At 37.6% G+C, this 15625-nt stretch overlaps 1 protein-coding gene across 1 annotated transcript; it reads left to right on the forward strand.

Annotated features, from left to right (window-relative positions):
• The first annotated feature begins 4691 nt into the window (after positions 1–4691).
• Positions 4692–12602, forward strand: tnip2 (TNFAIP3 interacting protein 2). Its single transcript, XM_055158727.1, has 6 exons — positions 4692–5228; positions 6100–6504; positions 7056–7127; positions 8303–8566; positions 8938–9054; positions 10377–12602. The coding sequence occupies exons 1-6, from the start codon at positions 4911–4913 to the stop codon at positions 10665–10667; spliced, it is 1467 nt and encodes a 488-aa protein (XP_055014702.1). The 5' UTR covers positions 4692–4910; the 3' UTR covers positions 10668–12602.
• Positions 12603–15625: the final 3023 nt, after the last annotated feature.

Consider the following 15625-nt stretch of genomic DNA (forward strand, 5'->3'; position numbering starts at 1 on the left):
GAAAAAACAGCCGAGCGCGTTTTCACACAAGACTTTGCTATACCAGTGTAAGGATGTATTGATGCATGTAGTTATTGCGGTAGTTCAAGCAGTTTTAGTAACAATAAACCATCAGTCTTATATTGCACATTTCTAAACGCTTAAAATCGATTTACAATTTTGTGCATTGTTCATTCACTCCATACTTGGTAAGCTATACTGTAGCCACAGGTGCCCTGGGGCAGACTGATGAAAGCAAGGCTGCCAGTATGCATCATCAGCCCCTTTGACCACCACCAACACTCTCACCACTTTCATACTTGGCAATGTGGGTAAAGTGCCTTGCTTAAGAACACAATGGCAATTTTTGCCACAACTGCCCCACTGTGGGACATGATATTCACTGCGCTCTCTCCCAACCAAGTACTAACTAGGCCAGCCCTGCTTAGCTTCTGAAATCTGACAAAATCAGATTTTGACAAGGAGGTAACAAAAATCAGTTCTCAAAAAAATTGTTTCTTTATTCGCACAAAAAGGACTGACTGTTCTTTTTTTTTCTTTTTCTTTTTTCTTTTTTTTTTTTTACCTTTACTTTGATGCCTTTAACTCTTTCTCATTAGGTTCCTTTGTGATTTGTTCTTTGACAGAAAAAAATATTTTTTTCAGTCATGGTACATTTAAAATACCCTGATCTCTGTGGGAAACCCTCATTCATTAAAGTCTGTGAGAATGAGGCCAAGCACAGTAAAAGCAGAGCTTCGGGAAATAGAATTCTGAAATTGAAACCAAAAGGTGCATATTGTGGCTTTGTTGAAAATTCTAAAATAGTCGTTCCTCAAAATGCATACCATAAAATGTCTGGGTTCAGTGAATGAGTATCTTTATGATTGTATAAGCTTGAGGCAATCAAAGCTATCCTTATTATAAACTATCTATTATCACATATCAGAATACATTAGGGCTGAATCATTTGTGAAAAATATCTAATTATGTTTTTGTTTTGTTTTTCATTGAAATTAGATGTTCAAAGAATTGACAAAAGGCCTGCTATATGAATGGACAAGTAACACAACTTACAAGAGAATTATATTTCAGTTCAAAGTTGTAGAGATCTATAGGGTTAGCAGTTTTTTAAGGCAGAAAGGGGAAATTTAGCTGTTTGTGGGGAAATTGTGGTACTTCAAAAATTGCAGCCTTTGTGATTTGCTAATGGTGCCTGTTGTAACTGAGATTTGATTCTATTAAGATTAATATAAAATCACATCCCCAAAATACATCATTGGCAAAACATCAGCATTAATAATAACATCAGTGCTACTTGTTTATAATTGCATACAGGCCTACATTGCTAGAACAGAGACCAAGTCTCCATTTGAATGCTGAAATGATCAAAATGAGGATATGCCACCTGCTGCTTTCCATGGAGTTGTTTTTGTTTGTCTGAAATGTTTCACAGAATGGCATAAAACTATCTTGGAAGCAAACAACAGATGTCTCCGGTTGTTAATGGTTAGAGGGCCTATTTGTAAAAATGTACATAAATTTCGTACTATAAGTGTACGTAGGAATGAACACAAACTTCCCCGGACTTGCTTCGTTCTGCCTCTTCTCAGCCCCAACAAGCCAAATTCCGATTTTTGTACATACATTTTCACATCAAGTTATCTTTTCATAGATCGCAAACTTGTAGGTCACAATCACAAATATTGACGTGTGATGATATATGCTGAAGAAAAAATTATATTGAATGCCATTATGTCACTGACACAATCACCCTAAAGCAGGACTTCCCCAAAAAACTATTCTTTATGTATTGTTAATGAACACGAGCTACAAGAAATAAAGGAAACACTTAATGAGTCACAGAGGTTATGTATTCAACCCTCTACATCTCAAATCTTTATAAAAGTACAAAAAAATAACAAAAAGTTCCCCTTTAGTACAAAAAGTACCCACAATATATACTGACCCTAAAAATAATTGTTCCATCTATCATGTACTGAACAGTAAACCAATATAGTATTTATCATGACAAACCTGGAAAGTCATGTTCATAACTTGTTTGTATGTACGCACATTTAAATAAGATCTGTGGAGAGGCGATCCTTCTCACAGTGAAAATGCTTTTTTCAAGATATGTTTTAGGAACAAAAACATCTGTAATTGATAAATGCACGATCAATGCCATTCCGGAAAAGACAATAAGAGATTCATGGAGACAGGCAGACTGTAGACTATCACCTGAAACATTTGAGAGAGCCCCAAAAGAAAATATGTTCTATTGATACTCTGCAGTGACATCACATGGACTGTTCAGCAGTTACCATAGTGACACAACGCACACAGTGGCAAACAGCCAAGTAACTTTTAAAATAGTATATATATATATATATATATATATATATATATATATATATATATATATATATATATATATATATATATATAATATATATATAAACTCCAGAAAAATACTAAATGGACTTAAACAGGAACTGGTGATGAATACAAGCGTTCCTGTTTAGGAGTTTGATTTTCCATAAAAAAGTGACACTGACTAACTGAAAAGCTGTTTGCCAATGCTAGCTACACTGAAACTGTAATTTTATGTCTGAGAGACTTGTTTGAGATCACAAATCATCTCACCTGTTGTGGTCATATTGTGTTAAACAGAGTAGTGCTTTCAGTTAGCTTCACACACCCAGGAAATGTAGCAGTAGATTATATCACCAGTATGGTGGGGACTTCAGGTCATGATTTGGACTCAGACTTGAGTCACTATTTTTAGGACTTGAGACTTGACTTGATAAAATGGACTAAGACTTGGGACTCGACTTGTACTCAAAGGTCAGTGACTTGGGGCTTGACTCGGACTTGAAGCCTGTGACTTGAGAAGCATTTTTAAATCTGAATTCTTTCTATTCCGCCTGTAATGATTCACACTAAAATCTTGTCAAAACATTTAAAAAGGAAGATTTTACATTTCTACAACTCTTATATACACTATAAATACTCATATATAAATATACTATGATTTTTTTAAAGTACAATTTAGTTTAAAAGTCATGAATTGCACAAATTTAAGCTATACTTGGTATTTTGGTTTAAAAAATTGAAATAACTTGAAGCTCAAAGCAGATGACTTGGACTTGACTTGGACTTATGGGCCAGTGACTTGAAATTTGACTTGGACTTGCTTGTATCTGACATGGGACTTGACTCGGACTTGCAGTCAAAGACTTGAGACTTATTTGAGACTTGCAAAACAACAACTTGGTCCCACCTCTGGTATGTAGAAATGATAATAATAACTGATCTGTTTGGGAGCTTTTGGGAAACCTTTGCATAATTTATTCACTCACCTCCCTCTTTGTGGTGGTAGTGCAACCTTTCTGACCTTCAATCACTCATTCTCACTCACTTTGAAACAAGGTGAATGAAGTATGAATCACTCGTAGAGAACGGTTCAGTAGTGGTAGTGATTTGGCAGTACTACATACATACCTGCATGACTCACCTGTTCCTAGCACAGGTGACTAATATTCAAATTATTCCGGGACATTTTTTCGTCCGTTTTGCTACAGTTTTACATGGGACTCCCCTGCAGCGAGCTATACCGGTGCAATTTAAGTTCACCCAGAACCCATTCACAAAATCGAAATTGCACATGAGAAAAATGTCAACATTAGTCAATTATTACAGTAACAAGTGCAGTGTTTCCCTATATTTCAGAAAGCAGAAATGTCCAAGTGGTCTGTTTATGAATCATATACTTGCACAACAGCACAGACAGGGATTATTGTGGTGTGGCCATAAATGTGCAATCCAGGCCTGAGTGACATCATGTGGTGCCTTCAATACAATGGGAAAAATGCATGCCGCCGGGATCAGAAGAGACAGAGGGCACTGTGCAAAGAGGAATTTGTAACGGCAATGCAAATACAGAAGAGATGAGGGGAACTATGAATGCCCTGTGAATAATTAAAGGAAAATTACAACATGTCTACTGGAACATATGAGAATAGTGAAACTTTTGATGTGGACTTGCTGACCTACTTCTTCCATGATAGATTTTATATGTTTTGTAATACATAAAACTAAATTTAGGCTAAAGAATTGATGAATATAATGGGCTATGTACAAGCTTTGGGGTTACATATAAGCTAGGCCAATATACAGCTCTTTTAACCATTATTGGTTATATAAACAGTAACAATCAATAAGATAATTACTAAAAATAGGAGTAGTGGTAGCCTAGTAGTACTAGTAGTAGTAGTAGTAGCAGAAGAAGAAATAGTGGTATGCTCCATTTGGTGATTGATTACTGATTACAGCCCATCAGCCCAAAAGAGAATATACATTAGAAAACTGCATTGACACATAACACTGCATGAAACCTTTTTAAGAAATTAACTTGATTTAACAAAACAAAAAACAAAAAAAAATGAATGACGTGCGTGCCCTGTGCAGTGCAGGTGTCACTGCCTTTGTTGAATCATGCAAAGTAAAACCAAGCACTGATGCAAATTCTGAAGTGTGTCTTTTTTTACCAACGCCCTTGAAGGCAGCACCAAGTTTCACTTTGAGCCTGTTTAAAGTAATAGCCTTCGTTTCTAAATTACTGTTTGGTGTCTACATTGGGGCGCTTATGCCAACAGACTTTAAACGAAGGAGTGTGTCAAAAGAGGATTAAAAAACACTTTAGCTCAAAATGGCGTCTGTCTGCCTATGTTTGAAAGCAGTTTGACGAGGCTGAAAAAGTCCGCGGGGAAGTTCCCTAGTAGGAAATCCCCGCGCTGTTCAAGGGGGATATTATTCGTGTCTGACTTGCCTCCTCCTCGGTTACATGTCACAAGACTAGACGACTATGAGGGACTGATTAAAAACACCTCAAACATTTTTGCCGTCAATTTTGACCAAACTCGTTAACCATGGACGCGGTTAGCTTGAGCACGGACACCGAGGTGTTACAGAGTAAACAGCGGAGTTACGACACGCTCAACACCTTGTACCACGAGACGCGACAGGAGATGGAGTTGCTAAATAAACAGCTTTATGTTAAGGATAACATCATAGCCGACCTGAAGACGAGGTTAGCCCGCTACGAGAGGACATACATGACCGTGGGCGATAACGAGCCGGTGGTCTTGGGTCCGTCCATGTCGTTGCTGGAGAACTTGTGTAAAGAAATCTGTAAACATAAACAAAAGAGGAGCGAGTTTGAACTTAAGACGACCAGACAAGCGGAGGTAAAGCTATATGAGTTGTCTGTATGGTGGGGATAAAAATGTAACATATTTATAAGGTTGGAAATTTGGGTGTAAAGTTGTGCGTAATAACGAGAGGCGCCGATGGTGCAGCAGGTCTGGGTGGTCCATTTAGCCTATTTGACCTGATCTAGTTTTGTACTCGACAAACATCTAGTTTTAAAGCAAATAAAACAATAAATATAAGTACAGTTATTATAATTAAAGTAATTATTGTTTGTTTTCGGTTTCATTGTTGTAAATGTTATTGTAAAGTAGAATGTTTATGTGCTTTAATAAAAAGTGTACTTCTAAATGCTGTGGATGCATAGCATTTAGATAGATAGTAAACTGCTTAAAATATTTTTTTCTTAGCAATATAAAGGTCAGTTGGATATATGAAATAATTCATCGCCATATGTAATAAATCCTTTTCTCTAGACTTTTGACAAATCTACACAGCATATGTACAAGTCGCTGGTCTAAAGTACTTACATTATAACTGTCCTAGTGCAGAATAAAGAATAGAATTTATAAGCCATTTGACTAGTTACGAAATACAAAAAGTAAATATGGCTCAAACTGTTATAGGCCTACTATTATGAGATACTGGGGGCACCGTCAACTTAAGGGTAATCAGCCCTAACCTGTCTAAGCATTTTCTATCATTGTGTCTCTGAGCAAGACTTTTCATTTGTATTGCTCACTTCACTCAAAGTATGTCTTGTTAGACTTATTAAAGTTATCCTTATTTAATCCCTTGTGAGGGAAATTCTAGGCTTGATCAGGAGTCAGGAATTACACATAGTTATTATCAAGATAATTATCAAAGGTTTTCAAAATTGCTATAACTCTTGTCCACCACCTTCTGTAGGAGATCCAGACCCTCACAGCAGAGCTCAAAGCGAAGGAGCAGGAGCTGGAGAACGTCCGGTGTGAGCCCGGACATGAAAAAGATCAGGAGATTCAGAGACTGCGCACAGCCCTGCAGGAGAAGGAGCAGTCAGAGGCTACCAGAGCAGTCCTGTGCACATCCTTAGCTGAGGAGGCCGACCAGCTCCGTGGACAGCTGGGGGCCACTGTCAAGGTGTGCAAGGAGCTCCTGGCACGCCTGGAGAGAGGCCAGGAGAGGGTCCAGGAGAGGGGTCAAGAGAGGAGCCTGGAGAGGAGCCTGGAGAGGAGCCAGGAGAGGAGCCAGGAGAGGAGCCAGGAGAGGGGGCTGGAGAACGAAGAGCCAGAGAAGGAGGAGGAGGGCAAGCAGCAGACAGAGGAGAGAGAGGTAGGTGATTGTGACTGTAAATGTATAAACACGGTATTCATGTGTTTGAGGCAAATGATTCCCTCTTGATTTGAAGGATTTTGTTAGGACCCATGCTAAAGATATTATATTTTGATTTGAATTGGTCAATTACTATAACAACAGAGGACCATTGCCATGCCACATCCTTCAAATGTGGAAGGAATCCTGCCTAAAACCCATGCCTAACTATGTTAAATGACTATTTCAACATGTATTCACTGTTTATATACTTCAGACACTAGTGGGGGATAGACAGACAGTTTACAGTCAACAACATATTTGTTTTGTATACTTAGGTTAAATTTGTTATTGCTAAAGTAGAATTATTTCAGGACAAATTCTACAGTAGAGAAACTGTATCAGTGATAAAAAGCTTCAGACATTCTAGTTTTTCAAGGAATGAATAAATATGTAAAACTTTAAACTTCTGTATCGGAATTTATTTTAGTTTAAAACTTTCAAAATGTTCGTATATTTTTAATGTGTTACAAATATATCAGCCTAATATATTGGCTTTGTGTTTCTTACAGAAGACAGACACCACAGAAGAGATAAAGCGACTTCGGCAGGAGAACCAACAGCTAAAGCAGCGCGTGGCTTATGTAAGAATGATATAACGATACATACTTCTATATAAACTGCATTAAACAAAAGTTGTACTAACTAACCTATACATCAACATCACCATTTAAACAGACTCTAAAGGGAATACAAGTAAAAATTGCTTTATAATAGTATTTGCATGGTTAAACTAAATAAAAAATATTGCTTTTATTAGGCAATATCTCAGTCAGTATCACCTGTTGTTAAGATTAAGTAAAAGCTCAAACATCAAGCTCTCAGTTAGTCCACTTACCCTGCATGTATCTTTTATACTATTATGTATCATCATTTCTAAAATATATTTCACAACGACTCACTCAAAAACAACAATATTCAATATCAGTCGGGCACTGAAGGGATTTAGTAGTTGTTTTTTTATCAGGATGGCTCCTATACTAGTACCTACTAGGGTTGCAACAAGTATTGAAAATCAGATACTAATCAGTACTAAAACTAGTATTGAAAATAGATATTAGATATCTAATATCTAAGATAGATATTCATATTCAAAATATCACATAACACAGCAGCAGCGGAGGCCATGTATTAGTTCTATAATGAATAATAATTTTATCACAGAAAGTATTAGTAGTAGTAGTTGTTGTAGTAATAGTCATATTAGACTTCCAAAATCATCAATGAAAGTAGTTGCCTGTAAACTACTCAGATTGGACTTTCACTTACTGTACAAAAGCTGTAAAAAAAAAAAATCATTCAAAAACGTGTCCATTGTGTGTTGCTGTAAGAGATAGAGGAAGAAGTTAGGATTGCACAGTCATCCCTGTATTAAACATTACCGTAATTTGTCCAACTGTAAATTTTGTGTACTAATATCGTTCAGTTAACTGTAATTTAACTCCAATACTAACTGAACTTAGATCTTCATTTGACCAAGTATCAGTACTAGAAAAGTCACTTTCGCAGCACAGAAATGAACCTTTTCTGAACAGCTTTAGAATGATGTTGAGATGTGCCAGAACAAAAACAAGAATAAGACCACATTTTTATTATCATTGTAGTTTTGGAATCTGTATCAGATCTATATGATGGTACTGACTGCTTAGTATCGAAAGTGAACTTGAAATTTTAGTATCATGACAACACTATTTTAAATAGAATCCTACCATGAAAACAAAATTGCTGTATTAATGAGCATATATTGTCATTCTTTTAGGTTCAAAGCCTAAACTCACAGTGGCAGAAGTATGATTCCAGTAGAGAGGACTATATTCGAGGCCTGTGCCAGAGGCTGAAGGAGAGTGCTGGCCAGGCTGTGGTACCAGGACTGGGCTCTGTTAGCTCCGCCATGCTCCACCAGGAGATTAGCCGCCTCAATGGTCTTCTGAAGGACAAGATCATGGAGAGTGTGAGACTGAGCAGGGAGATGGAGGACGCTAGGAGACAAGACAGAGAGAGGATACAGATGTTGGAGCAGCAGGTGGGTTTGGGAAAATAACAAAAGTTTTAGAGTGAAGACTTTTCACTACTCATCCAAGTGGCTTCTTCAGTTCTGGTCTTGTGCTGGTTGGACACTGCCTTATATCTGTCTGAGGGGAAACATTAACTACAACAGTTTCTCATTTTGTATAAACGTTTATGCAGATCTTATAACTATCAGATACTTGTTTTGTTGGTTTAGATTTCGGTCTGAGGATGGAGTTTTAAATGGGTGATAAATTATGTCTGAACTCTTGCCTCTCCCAACAAAAATAGCCTTCTCTCGCATACTACTATTTTTGGGGCAAAACTACGAAAAAATAAAATCAAACCAAAAGATGTGTTATAAGTTATATTTGGTTTGCTGTCCAGGTGTTGATCTACACAGAGGACTTTAAATCGGAGCGAGTTGACCGAGAGAGGGCACAAGGACAGATACAGGAAATGAAGGAGCAGATCCGACAGCTAAAACAGAAGCTGCACAAACAGGTAAGAGGCAATATCAGTTTTTAGCTAATTGAAAAACAGTGACCAGTATTTTCTGATGTTGATCATGACATAGAGTAGACATTAGTGTCACGATATTGAAGTTTCAAATTTGATTTTGATATTAAGGACTCATCTTGATACTAAATACCAATTCTGGTATCACAGTGATAATAAAACACACTTTTTCTTTAGATAATAAAATGTGTTTTTACATTAAATATAGTTATAATAATAGTTCTTCTATATTACCACGTGGTCTTATATCTATGTAATCCCTCAGTCGTCCAGATATGTTCCATAGTGATCCATGGGCATATATAATAGTCTGTGTGCTCTATGTGGTTTTATACTTGTTCTGATACAGCTCAAGATCATTCTAAAGCTATTCAGGAAAGTTTTATTTCTGTCCTGTGAATGTGACTTTTTTAGTATCAATACCTGCTCAGATGAGTAATTAGTTTCAATATTGATTAGTATGTTTTCTGGTACTTTTGACAACCCTAGTAGACACTGTGTTTGTGTTATAATTCATTATCAGTATTGTTTTATGAGCTAGTGTTACTTACTTTTACTTTTTGTTTTAGCTCAAAAAGTAAAACCAAGACTAAGACCAAAATTACCTAAGAAATCCGAACTGTTTTTTATTGGATTATAGTTAATTGCGTGACATTATTAGGCAATTACATTTTGTATTGAGGCTACTAGCTAATACTCTGAATGACCTTAGAGCTATAAGTATTCTGAATAAGAAAATACTGATGTATGTATGCACTACGTAACTTCTGGTGGGGAGTATCTTGCTTGAGTCTATGGAGATGTTATTGCTTTGGTTCAAATATTCCACAGTATGGCATTAAATCTGTCTTGCGTTTATTTCATGACAGGTGTTTTTGTTATCTCAATAATACCTTAAAAACTTGTATTCAGGCTATGACCAGGGTCACCTCTGCACAGATCTGACCTGTCCCTTATCCTGGCGGTGATATTAAAATTTAAATAATTGGGAATTCTGCAGAAATGCTATATGGATCCACTGTAATTTCTACTGTGCCATCTGTTTTTCTCTATGGAGATAGATAGATTAAGTTTAATGCCATATTGTGGAACATTCCTGGCAAAGTAATAACATAATCCCATGGCGTGCCTACCATCAGAAAAGTTACATAGTGCACCTTTGAAAATAATATTTGAGGGATATGTTTTGTATATAGGAAGCAGAAATAGGCAGTTGTGGAGACTAAGATGGTGGACAAAGTTTAGATTGAATACAGGAGACTATTTGCGTACAGCTGGTTACATGTCTTTCCTCTTGTTCTCAACAGGGGGCAGTAGCACGGGAGACCAGAGACAGAGACCGGGATATAGTTCCTCTTTGTCGGGTTCACATTGGACACCGAATGGCTCCGAGACGAACCAAAGACACTGAGCATCTGGTGAGGAACAATGCAGACAGACAGCAGCAGCAGCAGCCTCCCCCTGGTGCCACTGCTCCACAGAACTCACCCTGGACCTCAGACCAGTCCGAGCTCCGATGCCCACGCTGCCAGGCTCGATTCAGTGACACGGAGGCGGCGCAGTACTTTGACCACTGGGAAGAATGTGCCAGAATATGAGCAGGACTTTACTCAAACTACACACCTGAGAACAGTGAGGAAGTGCACTACGCAAACATACCCTACTCCTTATAACTGTGTGCCCTGCAGGCTTCCTTCCTACATTAATGTAGTGGATGGAGTGGAGGAGACATACACTCAAAAATTCTATTTTAGTCTATTTAAATATAACCTGTGTAGCACTCTGAATTGAGCTCTACATGTCCTTCTGGAACTGCTCTTGCTACAAAATAGTCTGTATTTCCAGTAAAACAGGTTTAGCATGTCTTGTGTGTTTGTGACTAATAATAAATACACATCTTAATGTAGTTATTTTTAAAACCAAGCCAGACAAAATATTTTGAATCGTTCTCATAGTATCAGTTGGAAATTATTCTGGTGTGGGATTAGAGGCTGTTATATTGAAATTGACACTCAACCAAAATACAGTAGGATTTTAACTTTTACAGATTTGTTTAAAGGGCCTATATTACGCTATTTTCTGATCTATGTTATAATGTTGTTTCCTCATCAGAAACATATTTGGAGTTTATTTCATTTAAGACACAAGCCCTGCATAAGGCTAACTCCACCTTGTGATGTCATGAGGTAGCACAGTGCTCCACTGTGGTTTTTAACTCCACACACCTTCACTAGATTTGGAGAATTTTAGTCTTGGAATTTCCAATCTCTATTGAACTAAAGGTAAAAGGCTGTTTAGCTGTAGCTGTTGAAAACTATCGCTTCATAACATCACAAGGTGGGACAGAGCATTTTGAGCTTTGGAGTAGACTACTAAAACTCAAACATGTGTGAATGAAACAAAACACAACTCCAGGGCATGGTTAAAAGCTCGCAAGAGTCAAATTCAAGTAATATAGGACTTTTAAGGACCAACAAAGACTGAGATTACAATTTATCACTTGTTTCAAAAGCTCATGAAACTGAAACCAGTATGGATTATCAAGTACAAAAAAAACTTTGATATCACCTAGATTGGTAGTATTAGTAATCACGACTTGGGAAAACAGGCTACACCCGATGCCTTAACACAAGTAACTTAATTAAGGCTGTATGTTCCACCATGATAAATCAAAGCCTTGAGTTGTTTGTACATAGTGTGCGGGGGAATGGGTGTGAATGCAATATACCAAATGTCATATACCTCATTGTTTCCTATTGCGACTCTTGCACTTTCAGTCACATTCAGCCATTGTACAGAGACTTAAAGTGCATACGGCAGGTGTCCTAATCATTACTTTGTCTGGTGGTGGGAGGCAAGTGGCTGTCTGTGAAGAGAAACTGAAAAAAAGTTGAAAATTATAGGAAGCAATTCTAAAAAGGAATCCCTCGATGTCGTCTATACACAGTATTCTATCCAAAATGCAGGAATAATTTACGCACAAAAAGCACATCTACTTACAGTTTAAATGTTTAATAATAGATCTGAAGGTGTTGTCATATATTTCATCAGACTAATCATCACTATGGTGTAAATTAGACGAGCTATGGCAGTAAGTTATGGATTTGCCTTTACACACTGCTGCCCATGTCCAACCAAGAAGTATAATTACAATTTTCATTAAAGTTGTCAACCTAGGAAAGAAATCTCAAAATATAATGATGACTATGTTTTAGTAAAATGAGTAGTCTAACCTGTCATATGCACTTTAAAAAATATAAGCTTCTACTTGTATGTATTGGGGTGCTATGTATATTTGATAACTTTTGTAAATTATATATATATTTTCATAACAGATTATATATTGTATTAATTATTTATTTAGCTTATTCTAAAATATTAACTTTATTTGTGATTGTTTACCTTTTCCTCTAAAGCCATATTACGTTGAAATTGTCAATATAACTGGAATATAAATATGTTAAGAAGAACTGACAGACTTCACTTAGTTCGAGTGGTATATATTTTTGTAATAAAACTGATTTATTTGCCAAGTCTTTGTTGTTGTGTTGAGTTTTAAATAGTTTTGGTTTGGTTTTAAATAGCGGTGTGATCAGTGGGTTGATTTCATTTACTTGAATACATTTTTAAGTAATTCTGCTTCTCTGAGTAGTTTTCAGAGAGCATACTTTTCCTACTCAAATGTTTATCTACGAAAGACTTGGGAGTTTGAGATTTAAGTATCATTGCTGTTTGTATTGCTGCACTTTGCTGGACAAAGATGTCCCCAGGCACAGGGAGAAACATGCAAACTCCACACAGAAAGGCCCACGCAACCCTGGGATTGAACCCGGAACTTTCTTGCTGTGAAGCCTGAGTGATAGTCACTGTATAATGTATTTCTTGAGATCTGTTGTAGCCACTCCTCCAGTTTGGGGGTCACTGGCCTTCACCTTCAGGCCCTCTCCAGCTCTTGTTTGAGCCAACCACCTTTAAATCACTTGGAAAACTGTGTTGGTATCAGAGGGACAACCCTAAAGTAGTCTTACACACACCCCCACACATACACACATGCACACACCTACACATGCACACATTTTTATACATACACATGTATAAGAGGATCCCATGCACCCACATCAGCTCAGAACCAGTTTCTCTTGATCATATGATGATCAGATTTCATTTCTACCATTCTTGGCTCTTTAGTAGGTCAAATCTCACATGATTCCCTGGCCTCACAGTCCAGCAATTTCCAACACAGTGTGAATGTGGTATTTGCATATCACAGTAGGGTGCTTCCAAAAGAGTGCCTACAATTCTTTGCTTCCTTTTTAGGTTTAAAAAGGTGCACTTCTTACTGTGGTGTAACCACACACATGTGCACGCACACATACACTGATACAGAGGCCTCAGCACAGGGGATAGTCCCTGTGTCACCCACACTAACACACTGAACATTCACCCACCAAATTCAAGCGGAACAGAGCTGTCACCCGCTCCTGATCCACCTGGGGACTTCAGATGACTCTCTCATCATCATGTGACCATGACCACTTAGTTCCTGTCTGCTTTTAAGTGCAAAAAGTTTGAGCTAAAACTACAAATCCAAGTAGTGCACACATTTGGGCCTTTAATCTTCTGTGTATCCAAAAAGAATGGGAATTTCCCGCCTTCCAGTGGGAAGTCCCAGAAAGAACAAGATAATAGTTGTTTGAAAGTGGAGTGCTGTTTACTTCCCAAAAGGGCTCCATAGTGCCACTGTTTGTGTGTGTGGTGTTAATGCTGAGAGATTGCCAATAACATCATTAGAGATATCCAAGGTTTAAGACGGTTTAAGGGGAAGAACAGAAGGTTAGAACAAGACAGAGGTTTAAGAGGGAATTCCCTTTGTGGATGAGTACCTGTTATCCCTGAGCCTGTAGGCTGACAATAGACTTACTCCAGTGTGTGATAAACCTGCAGGGCATGTGGTGTATTCTGTGGCATTACCCGACTCAGTGAGCTCATGTCATAGGGGTAGCACGAGCTAAAATGGGGCTAAAATGGGGCTAAAATGGGGCTAACATGAGGTCTGGGGCTGGGACAAAAATGCAGCAGGCAATACTGCAACATAATATACAGTATACAGTACTTGGAGTGTTGTAGCTTAGGGGCTACTTGAGACAAAAAAGTTTGGGGACCACTGTATGAGACTGCTTATATTTAGGTAAATGAATCTGTCTTTTCAATTTAAAGATTTAAAGAAACTGCAGCCTGTGCTCTTACAGTACTAACTTAACTGTACTAATTTAACCTGCACATAGAGAACACACAATTTTTTTTTCTCATTATCAGTATATGGAGAAGATCAGAACCTTCAGAATTCCCTCACTGAGCTGCAGAGGCTGCACTAGCACCAATTCATGATTGACTGTAGGTGCTGCAGGTGGTATTTACACCAAAAACACCAAATTATAACATAAATAAATGGGACATCATGCCCAGTGTTTTTCTATTTAAAAATAAATCAGCATTTACAATGTCAAAGATACAGATATGTATAGAGGTGTGCAGTAGCTTGCACTATTGGAAACCCCATTTTCTGGACGGTGTTTCCTCCTCCTACATGGACCACCAACTCTTCTGCCGTCAGTCTCATATTGCATCATTGAGGACATGCAGCCAGACAGTCATTCATATCATGAGTGAGTCCAGTCAGAAGAGCTGCTCTAGGCCAGAGGTGGGGACTTGAACTTGAGTCACTATTTTGAGGACCTGAGATTTCACTTGATAAAATGAACTAAGACTTGGAACTGGACTTAGACTTGAAGTATCTTGTGACTGAGGGAAGGATGGAGTGTAAGATTGTCAGGCAGATTGGTGCAGCATTTGCAGTGATGTGGTCAAATGTATGTTTCAAGCCTTATTAAAGGTCTTTGTAAAATTCATCCATCTAAATGATACACTGTATTAACCACTGGTCTGGTCCTCAGCTTTTAATATGTTTCAAGCTGTGGCGCTCAGTGAAAACATTTTGGACACCTCTGATTTAGACAATAGAAGTCATTTATAACATTAAATAATAGTACTTTCTTTTATATTGCCATGTGGCCTTATATCTGTGAAAGCTATCAGTCGTCCAGGTAGGTTCCACAGTGGTCCATGGGTGCATACTAGTCTATGTGGTCTTCTTCTGATATAGCTCAAGATAATTCTAAAGCAATTTAGGAAAGGTTAATTTCTGTCCTGTCCATGTTTTATTATCAATATCTGCTCAAATTAATATCTAGTTTTGATTTTAGTTTTAGTATCATTTAGTGCCTGATACTTGATACTACTACTTGAGTGCAATGTTTGACTACTTTTCACCTCTGATGAATGGTGAATATTTTGTGTCCTTATTTTACATAGACACTCAAATATAAAGTGAAAGTTAAGCATAAACTCATCTAGATATGCCCTACTTTAGTCTTGGGGGAACTACTGAATTTCATAACCTCCTCCTCTGTCTACTGGAGGGAAAGTTTTTCACATTTGAAAATGGGTTTAAGCGTACATGAATTAAGTCTGTAGTGGTGATAGGTGTGCAATTTGA

This window comes from Boleophthalmus pectinirostris, unplaced genomic scaffold, assembly GCF_026225935.1.
Source record: "Boleophthalmus pectinirostris isolate CB_2022bp ecotype Guang Dong unplaced genomic scaffold, ASM2622593v1 HiC_scaffold_22, whole genome shotgun sequence".
In the NCBI taxonomy this organism is placed as follows: Eukaryota; Metazoa; Chordata; class Actinopteri; order Gobiiformes; family Gobiidae; genus Boleophthalmus; species Boleophthalmus pectinirostris.

Bases quoted from the DNA above. Each gene is read 5' to 3' on its own strand.
- tnip2 (XM_055158727.1), top strand. From the start codon at position 4,911: ATGGACGCGGTTAGCTTGAGCACGGACACCGAGGTGTTACAGAGTAAA. The intron at 5,229-6,099 runs GTAAAGCTATAT...CACCTTCTGTAG, and splicing joins AGACGACCAGACAAGCGGAG to GAGATCCAGACCCTCACAGC. The intron at 8,567-8,937 runs GTGGGTTTGGGA...TTTGCTGTCCAG, and splicing joins TACAGATGTTGGAGCAGCAG to GTGTTGATCTACACAGAGGA.